The sequence below is a fragment of the Paramormyrops kingsleyae genome, chromosome 12 (assembly GCF_048594095.1).
Source record: "Paramormyrops kingsleyae isolate MSU_618 chromosome 12, PKINGS_0.4, whole genome shotgun sequence".
Taxonomy (NCBI): Eukaryota; Metazoa; Chordata; class Actinopteri; order Osteoglossiformes; family Mormyridae; genus Paramormyrops; species Paramormyrops kingsleyae.
This window is the reverse complement of record NC_132808.1, coordinates 15,808,707-15,828,234: the sequence shown is the minus strand read 5'-3', so window position 1 is coordinate 15,828,234 and position 19,528 is coordinate 15,808,707. Positions and strand designations below refer to the sequence as shown.

The 19,528-nt window shown below is 40.6% G+C and overlaps 1 protein-coding gene across 6 annotated transcripts; it reads right to left on the bottom strand.

Moving 5' to 3' along the window:
* Positions 1 to 6,264: 6,264 nt before the first annotated feature.
* On the bottom strand, positions 6,265 to 17,998 carry LOC111845355 (interferon regulatory factor 2-like). Of its 6 annotated transcripts, none has more exons than XM_023814713.2 (10): positions 17,754 to 17,998; positions 14,834 to 14,902; positions 13,334 to 13,426; positions 11,820 to 11,919; positions 11,338 to 11,514; positions 10,307 to 10,341; positions 9,458 to 9,557; positions 8,843 to 9,007; positions 7,723 to 7,757; positions 6,265 to 7,436 (listed from the first exon to the last, which is right to left on the bottom strand). In XM_023814713.2, the coding sequence occupies exons 2-10, from the start codon at positions 14,882 to 14,884 to the stop codon at positions 7,134 to 7,136; spliced, it is 1,059 nt and encodes a 352-aa protein (XP_023670481.1). In that variant the 5' UTR covers positions 14,885 to 14,902; positions 17,754 to 17,998; the 3' UTR covers positions 6,265 to 7,133. The 6 variants fall into 6 exon arrangements, 5 of the variants coding, with proteins under 5 accessions (XP_023670481.1, XP_023670482.1, XP_023670484.1 ...); XM_023814714.2 differs by having other exon boundaries at positions 14,834 to 14,899; XM_023814716.2 differs by lacking the exon at positions 14,834 to 14,902 and having other exon boundaries at positions 17,754 to 17,997.
* Between the last annotated feature and the right edge of the window lie 1,530 nt (positions 17,999 to 19,528).

Below are 19,528 nucleotides of genomic sequence, written 5' to 3'. Positions count from 1 at the left end.
TGGGAAAATGCCCGATATGCCAGACAGCCAGTCCAGCCCTGAGTCCAGCACTCATACTCATGTCAAACACCAGGTTTTTTTTAACATTTCCAAGAGATTCTCTGGATAATATCAGAAGCTTCTTGCTGCCTGAACGGAGATGATTTAGGGGTTCAGGACAGGCTTGGCTAGCCTTCCCATAATATACCCAGGCTGTCCAGGAAAGTCTATTCCTTGAAACCTTCTTTATGATGGGGACACAGCACATTTGCCTTACAATGGGGGTATCATCCATGACCATGATTTCTAGCTGGTTCAAATCTAGAACCGATGCAATGTGGGAAAACAATTCCTCTCCTCTATGGGGCTGATAACTGTTGATTCAGCAGTGACTCAAAAGAGTAGCACAGAGCTAGATCGGAAGAGTCTACTAAGAGTCATCTACACATCCCAAAATATAATAGGACAGACATTGACATCTCTGGAGGATATATATCTTCAGAACGCGCTGTCTTCGTAGAACCACACTCATCCTGACTGATGCAATTCACCCCTGACACAGATTCTTTTTTCTGCTACCATCTGGGCGACGTTACGGAGCTGTGAAGGCTCTTACTTCTAGGCTTTTGTACCGAGAGCCATCACGGAACTGAACTTGCTGAAACTGTGCCCGCCCTCTGCTCAACATCAGCAACTTTGACTTTGATTATTTAATGACTGGGGACTTTGTGTAATAGTGCTGTTGTTGTGTTTTTGTTTATTAAGGTTATGTGTGCGAGTGAGTGGGTGCATGTGTGGAAGTGAGAGTATTTTTAGGAATTAGTATTTTAGTAATTCTTAATCTAAGAATTAAATATTTATTATCCATGATGCACTGCAAATTTCGTTATACATTGTGCAGTGACAATAAAGCTACTACTACTACTACTACTACTACATTCAGCGTAAAAGCAGAATGCTGGTAAGCTTTGGGGACTGTGCTAGTGGATTTTTTTTTTAAGTAAGGAAATGGATTTTAGGGATTTATGAGACTCAACATGAATAGAGGGCATTGTATTTGAATCTTAGTTAGAGGTCAGACTGCTGCTTCTCAAGATAAGAGTTTGTGTGTCAAAAAAGTATGCACAGACAAGAATCAGACAGGGAAGCGGAGCCTGCATCATATTTTGTTATGAGAAACTTGGGGTTGTGAAAGAAATGCTGCTGGGGAGGAAAGCTGTAGGATGAGATTAATGGCTTGGAAGGGGGGGGGGGGGGGGGTGCCCAGACCCCACAGAAGATAACAGCTAAGGTATGAAAGGAAGCTCAAGAACTCTGAACTTTTGAGATACTTTGTGGGGCACCTTGGCTGCACATGCTGAGTCTCCCTTCATCTGATAAAGTATTAAAAGCACTGAACACTAAATACTAAATCTCCTCCTGTCTCCCAGCTTCCTTGTAATGAGAAAGCCCAGGACGGCTGCAGATGCATCAATGGGGGTGGAGTCCTATGCACTGGATAGCAGCCGCTTAGTGGAGAACGTACAAGGTGGCATGACAAGAGAAGCTGAGACTCAGTGATCCGGAACAGGACAGGTTCCCAGAGCTCTTGGAGTCATACCTGGACATTTTTGCTGTGCAGGATGAGGACTGCACAGAACACAAACCTTGTATAGCGCCATATCAACAGCAGGAGGAGAAAACCAGGGAGATGGAAGCAGCAGGTGTTGTAGAGATAATGAATAGCACATGGGTGGTGTTGGCTGCTCTAGTGAGGAAGCAGGAACCCAGCTGGTGGTTTGTTTGTTGACTACTACCGCATGATTGCTATAACCAAGGCTGACCCTTTCCCAATTCCCTTGAGATCATTGCCAACTCCCTTAATCTGTATCCTGACTATCATAAGGTAGCATTTACTTCAGAGGGGCCAAAGAGGAGATACAGTAACATTGGGACAGGGTCTGTGGCAGTTCCATATGATGCCATTTAGACTGTGCAACACCCCTGCTACTTTGGAGTGCCAGGCTGCTCTCTGGTATTTACTGTGAAGCACTGGCTTCAAAGCTGCACGGGATAATCCACAGGAGGCCTTCACCATCTGATCAACAGAACTGAAGCTGAGCTATGCGCCATCTCTTTAAGCAACTGGTCAAGTTCCTGGGGCATGTAGTTAACACTAACACCATTGCATCAGATCCTGACAAGATCCAGAAGTTGACTGTATAAAAAAAAATCACATCCAGAGCTTCCTGGGCTTGGCCACTGCTGGTTTGTTAAGGGATTCACTGACATCACTGTCCCCCTTCATCACCTTCCCACAATACAGTTCCAGTGATCACCGGAGTGAGAGAGAACCTTCCAGCAACTATGTGAAGCCCCAACAGTTATACCAGTGTTGATCTCCATGACACTGCAAGGACTTCCATTTACATACTGATTCAGACACTGGAGGATGTTACCCTGCTACAGCCGCCAGCTCAGCACGGCTAAGTGACACTGTTGTGCCACTTGCCGGGAGGTGCTGGCAGTGGTGAGCTGTGTCATTTCTGTCCATACCTGTACAGAGCTCAGGATGGACCATGCCACATTCACCCAGCTGCTGAACTTCAGGGAGTGTGTATGGGGGCAGTATCATCATAGAATATGGGGACATCATGTGGGAAAGGCATGACAGGGTCCAGTAAAATGGCCTCAAATTCTTTGGCAATTATATGACCTTGCAGAGTGGTCCTAATGACTTCCATGAGAAGGGTGCCCACAGCAATACAGATCTACAGCTATATACACTGCCCGGCCAAAAAAAACGTCACCATTTGAATTTATATCAGCAAATACTTAAGAGCCAATGACTGGATCATTATTACAGCTCAGCTACGTTATGCAGCAATAAAATGAAGTCAGCTGAGTACCTGAATCTACTGAATGGCCAGGTTACACCTCCATCCATCATCAATGGATTTTTTTCTTCCCTGTTGGCATGGGCATATTCCAGGACAAGAATGCCAAGATTCATTGGGTTTGAATTGTCAAAGAGTGGTTCAGGGAGCATGAGGAATCATTTTCACGCATGACTTGGCCACCACAGAGTTGTGACTTTAACCTCATTGAAGGTCTTTGGGATGTGCTGAAGGAGGCTTTACAGAGTGGTTCAACTCACTTGTGAATACAGTATCTCGGTTACAAATTAATGCAAATATGGATTAAAATAAAGGGTGAGATGTTGCTTAAGCCTGTGGAAACAATGCTATGACAAATATGCGCCATATTCAAAGCTAAAGGCGGTCCAGTGAAAAATTCAAATGGCGACTTGTTTTTTTGGCCAGGCAGTGTATACAATAGGAGTTTTGGGTTAAGGTCTTAGTTTTAGTATCCCTAGACATTGTTATGCGTTTTTCTGCATTGATCTTGGATAAAATTAGCCTCTTATGGGCCCTTCCACAAATTTCAGGCTTTTTTTTTTAATCTCATAGGATGCAAAACTTGTTGAGACTAGGTTGCTGAATCAGTTCCTTGGAAATTTTGGAGGTGGTTTTCAGCAACTATCCTGTGTCGGTCTCTCGTTGAAGTTCATAACCCCTGTTCCTCTCACATTTAATTTTGTCTGTCTACGGCATGCTCTGTCATGATCTTTGAGACTATTCTATGACACATTAAATAGATTTCCGCTTTTCGGGACTAATGCAACTAGTTTTACCACTAATTCTTTGGCCTTTTTAGAGCTGTGCATTGTCTCACATTGCTTTGAAAACTCACATTTCAAAGTGTTCACTGTCAGATCACTATTATAGCTGACACATTATGTTAATTGGCATTCAACATAATTTGACTCTCCATTATGGCTGCATCTAGAGTGTTCATTTAGTTAAAATAATTTTTTTTTTTTTTTTGCACGTTACGTACAAATATACACATACGTGCTATGTATGTATGTGTGTTTTGGTCTCATTTTTCACTTTTATTGAGAATGCCAGGAGAGAAGGGAAATTAATTTTAAATGAATAGGCGTTTAGCAAAGCCTCGCTTTTGTAACCAAAGGAGGCTTTCGTATTTCGCTCGTGCAGGTCGGAGCAACCGTAGCTTTGCTGTGGCGTCATCGCTGTCGTAGCCCTGTCATCGGGAGGGAGGAGCCAAACTGTCAGAAGCTGAAGCTCAAAAGCCGGGAGAGAGGGGCGGGGCTTCAGCCCCATTAACGTAACACTGTTTCTCAGCAGCCCACTGTTCAGTCACCAAGGGCACAACTGCCTGTGCTTCAGGTGTTCATAAGGCATGTGGTGAGTGAAAAGCAAAGCTACCTTGTTTGCTTGGTGTCTGCGTTGAGGCAAACGTTTCAGTGTCTGATGCCTGAATGAAAATGTTGTGCAGCCCAGGAATCTCCTAATTTCTCGTAACACAATATGTTCCCACAAATGCGGCTCAAACTTTATCGATCAAATTGTTTAGGCCACAATTTCAGAGCCAATGCCAAAACTGTTTATAAAGTGACTGGACCACCTATAGCAGCATGTGACACCTTCCATGATGTGTCTGTCACAAGGTCATATTCTGCACCTGAGGTGAAAAGCTCTGGTAAATGACAGTTTATCTGATACAGCAACTGCCTGTAGGTAAATTGCTGTTAACTGCTTCCCGTGGAGCACTGTTACACATTATCTGTGGAAATCTTCACTGGCAAGTTAATCTCCAAGGCGAAAAGTCAAACTTGCAGAACCCATTGAAAGTGCTGCAGAAACACACACACACATATAAACACACACACACATATATATATTGTGTAATTGGTCAATATGGACTGTGCAAAAAACAGTTTAACCAGGCTGAAATCCAATTTCTTTTGCTGTAAAACGTTTTAAGTGCACTATGAGAAGTTTGAAACTGTTCTAGTCACCACATAGGGGTGAAGTTTCATTTCTGCTTTTCATTTTCAGTGGTTGTTTCTCCCTTTTAGTTTCAGTTTGCCGTACATGTTTTTTTCTTCTCCACAAAATGGTTATAGAGTTTTAAAAATAAACCTTAGTAAGAATAGAGTCAAATGTATGGCTTTATTACAAAAAAAACACTGTAAAATTTCCCAAACAACGCAGTATGCAATCTAGTTTTAGAGCATCCATCCATTGATCCGTCCGTCCGTCCGTCCATCCATCCATCCATTTTTGACAAAGACTTATCCTGTTAAGGTTTCCAGTGAACCTGGGGCCAGAGGAAGGAAGCTCAAATGAGATAACAATTTTATACATACTGGTGAGAAATGAATGACAGTATAGTAATGATGTGGTCCAGCTTTTATGAAATCATCCACAGACAGGGCACTTCAGCTCCTGAAATCTTCAGTAGCTGTCAATTAATGAATCTTTAAATCATGAAAACATTGTGATGTATTGTCTAATTGCATCACTGTGGTAATGCATCTGCTATTTTCCAAGTTTTGACAACTGGCGATCCTCCTCTCTGAAAATCAAGTTGATTTCAATCATGGTGCGAGTGAACAGGCTGATAATATCAGATGTGGATGATTTTGCACACATTCAAATGCTTCACTGATTCTTTGCTCTCCGAAGTGGCAGCATTCATAAAATATGTAATTTCTTCCACCCAAAAAATATCATAATGAATGTCTCCATATATTTCATGTATATATTAATGGTTCAGGAGTTTTCGTGTTATGGATCACACATTTTGGACTTACATTTACATATTTAGTAGATGCTTTTTTCCAACGTGATGTAGAAGAGAGGCAAACAGCACATTGCAAACACTTATGCTGTCAAGGAGTCAATGAGGCATGAGTGCAGCTAAGCTGAGCTTCCAGTGAATATCCAGGTACAACTGTATGCAGTACTGGAACAGAAGCTACCTAACAGGTACACAACTACACATTAACTATTAAAAAAGAAGGAACATAATAAGTACAACACAAGAGCATTCAAAGAACAATCAGGTTAGTAAATGACAGGATTATTGAGCTTAAAAAGAATTTATAACATTTGCTTATCCGTCCGTCTATTTTTTAACCCTGCCTACCCTATGCAGGGTCGCGGGCGTCCAGAGCCAATTCCGGAAGTTAGGGGCACAAGGCAGGGAATAACTCAGGATGGGGCGCTTTCCCACTGCAGGGCTTACTCACACAGCAGGCTGTGAGTCTCTGCCCCGGCTCTGTGCGTGTACAGTTTAGATTTGCTTGTATTTCTTTAAATATTTGTTATTTTGACAGGGTCTAACCAGATTTATAGCTAGACTAGGTCAAATGTATGCAGGCCTAAACCCCCAACCAAGTCACCCTACAAGAAAAAAAAGAACTCCACACAAAACTATAATAAATTTGCATATTTAATCATCCACAGGATTAATAATGTTTCCTAAGACACATTTATAAAACTATTTATATATATACACACACATACATAAATGCATATACTCATATATACAGTACAGATGTCCCACCTCAGGTATAAGTTACTGCAAAAACGATGGAAAAATTTATAAAACCTGAAAAAATATTTTTCAAATCAATTACATTAAATGCTACATTAATCCCTGCATTACAAACCAGTAAAGTATGGCCAGGAAAACGTTGAGAGGTTTAGTTTAAACCTGTAGCTTCCCAGAACATTAAATTACTTTTTTTCATAGAAGCATTACAAGTAACTCGCCTTTCAATGAGCTGACAGAGGCTTCTTCCGAACCTTCAGGGCAACGTTCCTCCAGTAACATCCGACTGTCTACAAAAGACCTCACAATGCGGTAGAAAAAAACAATCACAGGCACAGTGATTTATTACTTGATGGTGTGGTGCAGGACAGCGAATGATGTGGTCTTTAACAAACAATCCAAAGAGCTTCATCTGTACTGTATAGCTGTGTTTAAGGCCACAGACGAGAGGAGCAATACAGTGTGATACAAATAATAGGTGATCATGTTTCATCAGAGCAACTGAAAACTTTTTCGAGGGAGGGAGTGGTCTTCGTCACAAAACTAGGCTGTTTTGTGATGCTGCTCACAAACTCAGAAATCTTTTCTGGTTGAGATGGGGCTCTTATATCCAGCAGGCTCCCAGGCGCAGTGGAAACACAGTGAAGTCCTTTGGTCCAGTTGGTTCTTGAGAATATCACTCCAGTGTATTTCACCTCTGAGGTCAGTCAGCCCAACCAAGTCCATCTTGCTTTGGTTCCAGAGCCAAATCAGCAGGTCTTGACCGTGGTCTTGGAGATGTCGGAGGTCTTCATGATGACACTGGCTCGTGCCTCAGAGACAGAGGAGCTGCTGGAGGTGGTGGGGAACGGCACCACTTGCACTGGCTGACTGTTCCAGGGAGTGTAGCCATATGAAATGAGGAGGGGCTCTTCTCCACTGCTGGACACCTTAGACAAGTTAGACTTCCCAGATGTGACAAAGGTAGCCATGCTGGGCAACGAACAGGTGGGCGCCTTCACTTCGGAGGTGCTGAACAGAGGCTTTGCGTCAACCCACATTCCACACACGCCCTGCGGAATACACCAGAAAGGCACTGTTACTGCTTGACTCACAGAGGGGCTGTCCTCAACACTGCCTGATCAGATCATAGACGGGCTGTCCTCAACACTGCCTGATCAGATCACAGTCTCTCGGAGCCAGCTACAAAAATACAGACACCTTTAACGTGCTTAGAAATGTGCAAACGGGAACACTCTACATTTTAAACCAAATATTTAAAATTGATAAAGTGAAAATGATAATACGTCAGACATAATTCTGTAAAATGTTTAAAAAGAAAAAAAAATGGAAACACACCTCCTTGGTGTCCACTTCACTATCAATTTCACTATCTGTCAAGGAAATGAGAAGGAAAAATGGTCAGTACATTTTCTGACATATAGGTTAGATTTCTACTATTGTGTTTCATAAGCAAAATCATGTAAATGCATAGTAGTGAATTTTTTGTGTAATAAGCAGCCACCTTTACCACCTTTTAAATAAGATAAAATAAAATGGCAAGAAGTATATTTTTAAATGATTGTATGAGAGTTAGGTGAACCCACAAGCTATGGATGATTTGACAGTATCACTGTTAACTTACACAAACTTTCAGGTGAATTAGCAGCAAGCAATAGTTGTGTAGGACTGTTAATCGTAACACCATCATCATCCTTCTGGAGAATTTTCAAAAGAAAAGCCAATATTTGCTCATCAGTCATTTACCCTGAGCTGCAACTTCAGTTGTAAATACAGTAATTGGGTTAGAAAGTACAGTGCTTTTCTCCAAAAGGAACTTAATTTTTTTTTATTGTTTTAGCATATATAGCTCTGGAAAAAAATTACGAGATCACTCCATGTTTTTTTTTTAATATGCTTTTTTAAATCCTGGTTTAACCCTGGCTGCACGGCAGCCTGCTTCCAGGCTCAATATCTCTAAGACAGCAGCACACAACAATAAGGTGAAGCAGGAGACACAGGGAATTCTGTATGGGAATCCTGCAGACCAGCCAGGTAATGGCAGAGGTGACCATTAACTTATCCGACAGTTTCTCATGAATCGTAGGATGACATCAAGTGACCTTCAGAAAGAACGGGAAACATTAAGTGCAGGTGTGAAGTGCACTGCTAGGACAGTTCATATCAGGCTCCTAGAAGCAGGATTGAAGTCCCATAAAGCAAGCATGAGGTCCTTCATTAATGAGAAACAAAGAACCATCCATCTATCCATCTTTCGTCCAATCCCTTTTCCACTGGGCATTTACTGTAGTTTGCATGGTTCTTATCCAATGGCATGGTGATGATTCCCTGGGATAGCTGCTTCCCAGTGAATAATTAAGTAGCCTATAATGTTTTTGGTTACCTGAACTAAAGCCAAGCTGCATGCGCAGAGAGGAATGGTAAAGAGACAGACCATCCCCGAACATCAGCCACGAACCTGCACAGGAGGACACTGGAGAGATCTGCAGGGGGTACATTTGACTGGAGCTAACAGACTGATCCTCCTCTTCAGCTGTCACCTCGATGGTCTGGCAGACATCCGGCAGGTCGCCGACAGTCATCTGCTCTTCCTCCAGGCTATGAGACGCATGATAGGTGCGGTCTGCAGAGTCGGTGAGAGTTAAGGTCATGAAACGCCAGCAGGAGCCTCAGCAGTCATGACATTAATGTTAGCGTGTTATGCAGCATGCAGCTAGGATAACAGAAAAAGAAGGCCACCTTCTGCCACTTCCTTGTGCATTACTCTTGGCACCCCCAGGCATTTTGTTTTGTCCTCTTTCTGCATGCCCAAACCAGGTATTCAAGGGCGTTATAAATCCTTGACAACTAAAATAAGGTGTGTAGGTAGTGGAACAGAACAAAAAATGCGGATTGGCCTGTGGGGCCTGAAGAGTGAGTCAAGAACTACTGATCTAGAATGATTGTATAAAGCTGCTCGTGAGATAGGTGGGAATTCTGTATGGGAATCCTGCAGACAACATTGCTTCTGATGAACATCGGGACTTGTAATCGCAGAGAGAGGGGAGCAGGGAGAGGTGCTGGTGGCGGTTACCTGTCAGGGCCAGGCTGTCCTGCATGTTGTCGGCCTTGACTGCTAAGGAGAACATATGTGCGCTGCTCATTTGTTCTCCCCACATGGACCGGCACCCTGTCTGAAAACAGAGTTGGCGCTGGGGTTGGAAACTTCACCTGAGTAGCAAATCTCAGTTCTCTTACAGATATCACTAAGGGGTTCCTTGTGATGATGTTGTCCATCAAATGACTGCCGATCCCCTTTCCTGCTCCACCCGGTGGTCTATATCAGTGTTTCCCAAACCAGTCATTGAGAACCCCGAGATGGTCCACATTTTTGCTCCCTTACAGCTCCCAGCCAATCAAGAACACAGAGTGACTGGTACAGGTGTGCTGGGAACTGGAAGAGATCAAATATGTAGACCGTCTTGGGGCCCTCACCAACTGGGTTGGGAAACACTGGTCATTATAACTGTTAGCAGTTTAAATCGTATTTGATTAGTTGCTTGAGTTCCAAAAAAACGAGGTAGATCATAAAACATTCTGCTATTTTGAATTGCTCAACTGCATTTTGTGAAAAAATACATTCTATTACACCCTACACAATGGAAACTATACTAACCTCTCTATGCAATTCATAAAAAATTGTATTTCTGGGTTATTAGATGTTATGTATGAAAGACTCCTTTGCATTAGTAAAGCTTTGCTGTATAAAAGACCCCTAAGCACATACTGTAAAATGTTATTATGCTACTGGTGACTTATAAGCGCTTGTGAAATGCGTATGACCCAACAGCAAAACATTCTGTCAGCTCCACAGCTGTCATTTCCTAAATTACATAGATAACAAAAGCATGAAATCTAGAATATCTCAAGAATCCTGAAATACCTTTATTTTTTCTTCTTTTTCAGTCCTTTTTTTACCTGCAAAAAGGAAATAAAAGTTCAAGCTTGGTTCTAGCAGTAGAAGAAAGTTTGTTTGTTTGAGGACTGGTCATACACAAACAAATAACATTTCAGTCACCTCTGTTGCAACACAACAAAAGCTGTTTGTTTTATTAAAGTATTGTTTTCCAGTTTCCAGCTGTGTCATCCTCTGTATGAGCATGTTACACACCACACTTGGCCCGGCTAAGATAAATCTTACAGAAATGATGAAGGATGGACGTGTGATTAAATCAGTGCATATTATACCTTTATTAAAAGCTAGGAGAGTTCAACTCAAAGTGATATAGCTTTGACTTGCGGAGGATTCTATAACGAGAAACACCTGTTTCATCAGAGCTAATGAAAACCTTTTCGAGGGAGGGACAGTTTAAATTTGAAGTGGTTGCTTAAGAAGTTCAAGCAAGTTTAAAATCTGACACCACTTCCTGTCCTCCAGTCTGGCTCTCTGTGAACATATTCAGCATTTAAATTTGCTGGTGCAAAGCAAATGTTTGCATTATTTCAAATGGGATGTTTGCATATGCATTGCCTTAAAAATCCACTTTTTTTTGGCTATGACAAGCATCCGTAAATGCTGCAAGCAACACAGCCTAGTGATTTACTTCAGCCGCAAGGCAGTGATACTATTAGATAGGACAAAGGTGTGAACAGTATCATTTGCAATCAAACGCTTGACACCCAGTGGCCCAGAGCAAAGGTGGGGGGAATACCGACAGAGATTTTGTTCCAACGCTGTGTAACGAGCCCATCCTCTGTTGTCATAGTGAATGCTGATGTAATCTCTAACATTTCCCTAGTAACAGAAACCCTGCACATTCTGGAACTGGAACCAAGCAGGTGCCATGGAATGATACTTAACCAGCATTAAAACTGAAGGCTGAAGTATCCATTTCCATGATATCAAAATAAGAGTTTTCTCATTTAACCATTCTGTATACTGCAGATGCCCTGGGATGCAGGTCACTGACTGACCTTTCTTCGTCCGTCGCTCTGTTGGCATCAGCATCTTGTACACCCTGAATGCATTGGTTCCTTTTTTAATGCTCTTGTCCTTAACCTCTTCAATGTCGGGAAGGGAGTTCATGGCACAGCGAAAATTGGCTTTCCAAGTTTTTGGGTCTGCCTTGTCCACCCCTGGCTGATATTTCCCTAAACAAAGTAGGAGGACATTTATAAACAATAGTCAACCAAATAAATCAGCTTCAAGAGCTCCACCGTACCCTGATACAAAAGGAAGTTCATCCTTTGTTCATCCACCTTGGGGGTAACTTTTAGCTACACTGGCATCATACCATTTAATTAGTGACTGTGGAGCACATGAGATGCACAACCTTTGGTCAACCTTTGTTACATCTAGTACAAAATCGTAACTAACAGAATGTTATGACATGCCATTGACCCTTTCCTCTCTCCATTGACACAATCCCATTGCCCATTCTGTGTTTTCCCAATACCTGTGTGAATGGCCCAGTTTCTGAATAATGGAGCATCTTTCTCCATATCCCAGCCATGGCGGGCTGCATGCATCCATGGGATCTGGAAGATCTTCTTCTCCTGGAGATGAAACACACAGGCAAGGACTGTCACTGATCTACCACCCTGCCACCAAAATATACTGCACGTACTTTCATATAGAAAACCAAGAGCAGACAGCTGCACTGTTTCTTTCCTAAGTAAACATCGGACTATATACATAAAGTTTGTTGTACGGATTTTCCTTCGTCATAAAAAAAAATACATAAAAATTTAATACATAGAAAGCTGTGACATAGTGATAATTTTGTTGGTACCAAAGAAAAGCACAACATAATACAGAAGCAGGTAAAAAGAAAACGAAAACTGGCAAAACTCATTTCATCACAGAGTTTTTGCACACAGGAAGCGAAGAAGCTGAGTCTAGGCCAATTTAATAGTAGTTACATACAGACAAAAAGTCACAAAAGTAACCAATAACTAAATGAAATGAATACATTTACATATTTCAGTGAAGAAGGATTACTATGCAAGGTAAAGTATTAAACTGCCTGTTTAATGCTATGCACTCCATACTCGAAAAGATTTCAGCAGTTATCATAACATTATCGGTAGCATTAGCGTTCTTCTGAGAACTTCTGAGTATACAAATGAAAATAGGTCTAGAGAACAATGAGTTGGCAGTTACAGGACTCGTATATATTACCTATTTTTTATATAAAAAAGGGTGGCCAATTTGGGAGGAATCAGGGGTGGTCTGTGTGAGCCTTGCTAACGTATTCTGGTTTGAACTGATGTGCTCTGTTCATTTACACCCCCAGTAAACCTGGCCAGAGCCTAAAGTGCATCCTGCACTTTGATACTTTGTTGATACTGCCGTATGATACTTTCTGCTAATGCCGGGTGACAGCGGCATCCACCCAGCCAAGCTTCCAGTCTCTGTAGAGATCACAAGTGTACAAGTGTAACATTTCATGCAATGTTTAACAATATATTGTACTGTTACTTATTTATTTACCGTGGCAAATTCATATTCGACTTACGATATTTTCAACTTATGATGGGTTTATTGGAATGTAGCCCCATTGAAAGTTGATGAGCATCTGATTTTTACATGCACAAGAATTTCACCCTGGGGTCAATAAAGTTAATCTAATACTAATTCTAATTCTAATTCTGCAATCAAAAGGCAGTTTTTAAAGTATTACAGGTATGTGGACAACTGTGTTTTCAGATAAAGTGGCACCTAGACTGGTGCAATATTTTTCAAACAATTTTTAAGGCATTTTTAAGAACTGCAACAGAAACAAATAACACGAAAGCTTAGAATACATTAAGTAAGGGTTAAGACATGACAAGACAGGCATTATACATTTATAAATGCATGGCTGGGGAGGCAAAGCACTACCTGACCTGCACTACGTCTGCAGTTATACAAACCAACCAATCCGGGTTGATAACTGAGCAGTGCCGTGGTATGTGTGAATATACTCACCCTGTTAACCCACTTAAGCCCTGGTACTTTACTTGAGTTTATCTGCTCTTCCAGCCACGGTCGCATTCGCATCCGCTCTATTGGCATGGTGACCTGAAGACATCAGGAAGACGGTTACAGCGTGCTCCTGTTAATAAATCACCTGTTCCTGTCATCTGCAGTGAGTGCTATTCTCATACCGACGAGGAAGTGGAGAAATCACAGAAACACTTTACGGTTTTAGTTAAACATTGGGAAACCTGATCGTACATATCAACAGAGCAAGGTCACAAGGACAAGTGGCTGAAATGGGGTTTCTCTGCAGGGGCGCCCACTCTCCACAACTTGGGGAGGAGTGCGGAAATGTGAAGGGACTTCAGAATAGGGATACTGCTACTTCAAACAGAGATGAGCTAACTTAGGTGGTATAGGCTGAGCCGACCCAGGATGTTCTGGAGGAATGACATCTGCCAGGTGGCTTGTCCCTTAGAAAAAGCAACCCTCTCCATAAAAAAACTGTAATGAAGGTGAAGAAGAGATGAAGGCCATTATTTGCCTTTCGAAGGAAAATTTATTGCAGTGTGTTTCACTACTTTTTATAAAACACATTTAATTAGTGAACCACTCCTCTATGCAACTGCACTCATAACCATATGAACCATACGGTTATGAGTGTTTTAACATTGCTATCTTGGTACTGTTATGGTGTGTATACTTTGTGTTTCTCTTTGGAGGTTTGTGGGTTTTATTGCTTCTACTCAGAGTAGCAGTGCCCCTGCACATCCCACCTTCAAGTACCACAGGCCTGTGACGTCATGACTCCGGAAGCCCAGATTCTAACAAAAGCAACTGCAACAGCAACGTCTTTCTTGTCATCAGCTAATAACCTTATGACATTTTCTAACTATTTGCTTCTTTTAGCAGGGATAAGTTAATACATTATTAAAATAAAACACATCTGGGGAAGTGAAATATAGTCAATAAAACATTAAGAATTATTGTTATTAATTAAGCTTATTTGGTAACTCTTTACTTGAGGGGGCACAAATAATGTAGTAGTACATGCTTACTTAAATCATTAATTAACCAGTAACTAAGTGTTAGTTATGCACCAATCCAATGTTCATTCATCAGTAATCAGTCATGACGGTTCATGTATTTCATGCAAGAACTATATTAGTTCATGATTTGTTCTTGAGTAGTATCGAGTAGCTAAGTTATTCGTGTCCCCTCGAGTAAAGTATTACCACTTATTTTAGTAAGGCAATTAGTGGACAAATTTACATCTAAATCTCCTGGACAAAAATTCTTATTAGTTCTAAATACATGTGGCAGTTTCAATAAAAGAGCATAACAAGATAATTTTTCGCTAATATTTACTGCTTAGCTTCTTAAGCCAGTACAATGCAGCGAACAATGTCAAACAGATGACCAATAGCTGTGACACTGGGAGGGCTCTGACAATCACTATAAAACATGAGGAAGGTGCCTAGTCCTTATAAGGAAAGATTGTTACCATACACTGACTGAAGCAGGCTTCGCTTCTGCATCACCCTCCTTCCCTTCCATCATGATATATTTCAGTTCCTGCTAAAGACAATCATTGACCATGTCATGATACTGCCAACACCAGGCTTAAGAGCAAAGGTGAAGCCATTTGCATGATATGTACCCGTGGGTGACCTAAACAGGCCTAATTCTGAACCACTGTAACAAATCTTGTTTTGATTACAATTTTTTTTACATACATACTACATGCATTTTATTTTACACCAATTATAATTATCTTAATTTAAAATCAGGAAAGTAAACCTTAAAGCACATCTAAAAAAATTCTCAGCTGGATTTTATGGTAAATAACACCAAGCTGTACTTAAAGCCTCACCTGAATAAAAACCAGGTGAGCCACCTTAAGCATTATATAAGACTGGACACACAAATGCATGGAAAACCTTCTTTATTTATTAATGCATATGTGTGACTCAGTGGAACCCATATTTATTTGAAAAGAAAAAAACAAATAACTTGCCTTTCCAGTTCAGTTGAAGCAGTAGGTTGCATGTACGGAAATATGTATCCCCAAACATTTAGGAAAGCTGTATTCACAGATACATTTTTTGAAGTATAGACACTCCTCTACTTACAAACTTTCAACTTACAAACTTTCAGACATACGAATGAAGAGGACTGCATGTCCAAATTGTGTTCTTGGGGCTCCCATTTCCTGTCCGCAACATAATTTTTTTTTCTGTGTGCCAATTCCGCCTAGTACGACTTCTGGCCGCTACTCCCGTCGCGCAGCAGCGTAGCGTGCATACTCCCAGCATTCCAGTTCTTTGTACTTGCGTATACCCTTAAAATGATGTTGAATAACATCTTACGAACATTTCAAGTTACGAACGGCCGTTCGGACCATAATTCATTCGTAAGTAGAGGAGCGTCTTTATATGGTAAAACATATAACTTTGGGGTCATTTCATTTTGTACTGTAGTAGAATTTATATTTTGGATGGTCTAAACCATTACCTGGGTGTAAATGTTTTTACCAAGATTTTAACAATTTCTAGAAGGTAATTCAAAAACATTAGTAAGGTCACCTATATACCCTTGAATCTGGAGCAAATGATGAGCATTGTTTGATAACACCAACGTCTGGAACATACCCAACACTCTGGCTAAATATCAACCACAACCCAACTCCAAGATATAATACACTTGGCAGCTGGTCAGGCCAATAACAATTAATTTGTTGCACATTGTCAATGGTCCATCCAGTTCTCATTCTGAGCAAAAGCTGTATTCAGCAGTGCACAGTGCACTTCTGAGTTACAACATAAATTCAGTTGTTCCACCAGATATAAGGTTGAATTGCCAGACTGTCAGTCAGCTGTACATAACTTGGGTGTCCGTGGATTGCCCAAAGTCTTAAAGAGGCTACAAATGTTGAATCAGTTGTGAAACTGATTCAGTACTAATTACCAAATTCAACATAGGGGAAACTACAGCTTTGAATTACCTCTTATAAATATGCCCATGTCAGGGTACTACAATTCGAAGCCTTTTCTGTGACTTTGTTGTACAAAAGTCCTACAAGTTTCGTCTGATACACACATTATAGTAATATGCAAATATCCACCCATCCATTTTCTGCAACTGCTTGTCCTACTCAGGGTGGCGGGGGGTCTGCCTACCCTGAAAGCTACAGGTGCAAGGCGGGGAACAACCCAAGGTTGGGGCACCAACGCATTGCATGGCACACTCACACACCATTCACACCTACAGGCAATTTGGTAACCGCAGAATGTTATTTTTTAAACTGTGGTGGGGACTGGAGTACCCTGAGGTAAAAACCATAATGACATGGGGAGAACATGCAAAGTCCACACGTCGTTCATTTTACTATATTATTATTATTATTAGTAGTAGTATTATTATTATTATATGAGATTGTCAACCATTTGATCAGGGTATATTTCTAGGAGATGGTCAGATACTTAAAATTTATAACGTATAATTTAATATTTTAAAGGGTATTAACACTGGAAACGAATGCAACTCTATGTTCTTGGTTAGTTCGTTGACCTATGTTACTGAATGATGAAATGGTCGCATTAAGCTGTGACATGGAAACAATTAAGAGCTAACTGCTACTACCTTTCTATGAAACTACAGACCAGCGCACAGGAAGCACGGAAGGCGCTGCTTTGTCTCGGCTAGAATTCGCTTCCTCGTCCGCCGCACGGTATCCCGCCCACTTCTTTGCCGAAGTTTCTCATTGGCCCGCGGTCGCCCGAGAGCCTCGCGGTTGGTCTGAACACGACTTACAAGGCCTGGGCCGTGGGGCTCGAGGAAAAACCGACCAATAGCAAAGCAGGTTTAATGCACTAACGCAAACAGTTGCTAAGCTACACATGTCATCCGCACAGGACCGTTTTCCATGGAAAACTGCAGAACATGTATTCGCTTATGATCTGCATGGACTGTGTCATATTTTGGTTTTTCGTAGTTAACTATGCAGTAACTTACAATCGTTAGGACTAACGCATAATCATTTACCACGTACCTCTTAACATAAATAATTATTAATAACATGCAAATAATTCTCAGAACACTTGCAAAATCGCATGTTATTGACGAACATTTACTTAAATATCAGCTTTAATTAGCTTCATAAAACGGTGAGTAGCTGATATACCACACAAAGTAAGCCCGCTGGTTGCCATTTAATACTTCAGACATTTTAGACAGTACCGAATGTATTTTTTGTCATATATTCATATTTAAACTAACACGAAATAAATCACGCATTTAACATACTGGCAGCAAATAAAAAGAGCAATTTCAATTTCCTTTTAGAGTACTACTACATGTTTTTTCTTAATTCTGTTACATTTTACATTTAGTATAACCATTTAATGAAGATATGCGGAATAACGATTACCTGTAGTACGCCGTTCGGTTTTCAATTGAGACGAGCCTCTTGCAACTGCTTAAAAGTTAAATGTTTGGTGCCGAAGTCCCTTGAGTAATAAATAATAATGACAGATTTGGCCTATATCGACGTCCAGATCGAAAGCAAAACAAGTGAAGAGAATAACCACAATGTGCGGAGTGGAAATCCCCGCCCGAGATCCGTTTGCCTCTCGTCAACACAAACCTAGAGGGCGTTTGCACGGGTCCGGAGATCGCGGAAGTCTGCTACATTATATTATTGGTCCTCACTTCTGCTTTCATCATTTCTTTGGAAATTGATTTCGTTTTCATTTCCTTGTATTTTGGAGCGCATAGTTTCGGTTGGCAAAGCTACCCGGTGGCTGTCGGAGAAGCGTGACAAAATATGTATATAGCTATTATATATATACATTATATATTATACAGCTATTTATATATTATACGTAGATACATTCATTTTTATATACACAAATATTATATATATAAAAGGCATAAAAAGACACCTTTGATTCCACATACTCGATACTCGTCGGAAAACCAGTGTATCGGACATAAAGAATGTTCCTATTTTTCTCCAAGGTTTCAATGTTATTCTTTTTTTTACAAAATGTTACATTACTTGTTAAAATATTTATACTTGTATTGTCATTTAGCGACCCCTGGCGCAAACGTTGGAAAATAAATACAATTTTGTCATTATTTTTTGCGTGGAAAAACATTTGTAGCGTGACAGAAAAACATGCTTCTTGCCATAAGTTTTTTTCAAAACTTAGCATGACGCATTGTTTAAATGAGGGAAAAGGGAAGTGGATGTTTTTCTGCTCTACTACTGTGCAAGATGGGAGCCGTCCATTCCTTACTATTTACAGGTTACATATTAATAAGACAAAGGAGTCTTATGTAAAAAACAAAAATTCTAACAAGCACCATATACTTAAAAAAGCACAATATATTGCCCTAGGTATTGACCACAATTCTTACAGAACCACATGACAGGTAAGAGTATTTCCAGAAGTGTCTGTCGCTACTACCTGAAGACATTGTCCAGTTTAGGAAGAGAAACCCATGTTAATGTGTATTTCATGAGACGACTGACTATTTTCTTATATTCCCCTAGAAGATAGCCCGTATTTTTCAGTATTGATGCAAATCCCAAAAATCAATATTTTTTGTATCATATTTCCCCACACATAGCTAAGAATGCATGCATTGTTTGAGAATTCTCAGTATGATACACCTATACCCATATTATGTAACTCGCTTAATATTATTTTCTTTCTAATGCCAGGGTTGTTTTTTTCCACAACCTTTCCAGTTTGTCTCACTTTTACAGGCTTCATTTATTCACCTTATGATAAGATAGGTTTGCTGGATTCCCCTGAATTTACAGTAGGAATCAATGCAGTTACTACATAACACACATGAACTGACCTGTAAAAAAATACCAACACAAACACACACCTCCTCCACCTATTCAGCACCTATAATACATTTAAGCTTTGAGTACAAGTACAGGTGTTCTTCGTTAGCTAGCATGTGACCTTATTAGCCTTTAGACATTATTACACAGGTGAAACGTCACGATAGCCATAAGTACAAGCTGAATTTGCACGACTATATTATATTGAAATGCTACTGACCGTATGCACACAAAATGACACATAATTACACTGCATTATGCTTCTATTTGCTCTCCACTTCTGAACGTTAAAATATCCTCAGTACTTAATTGAAAATTTTTCTTAAATTCTTGTTTAGAGTCTT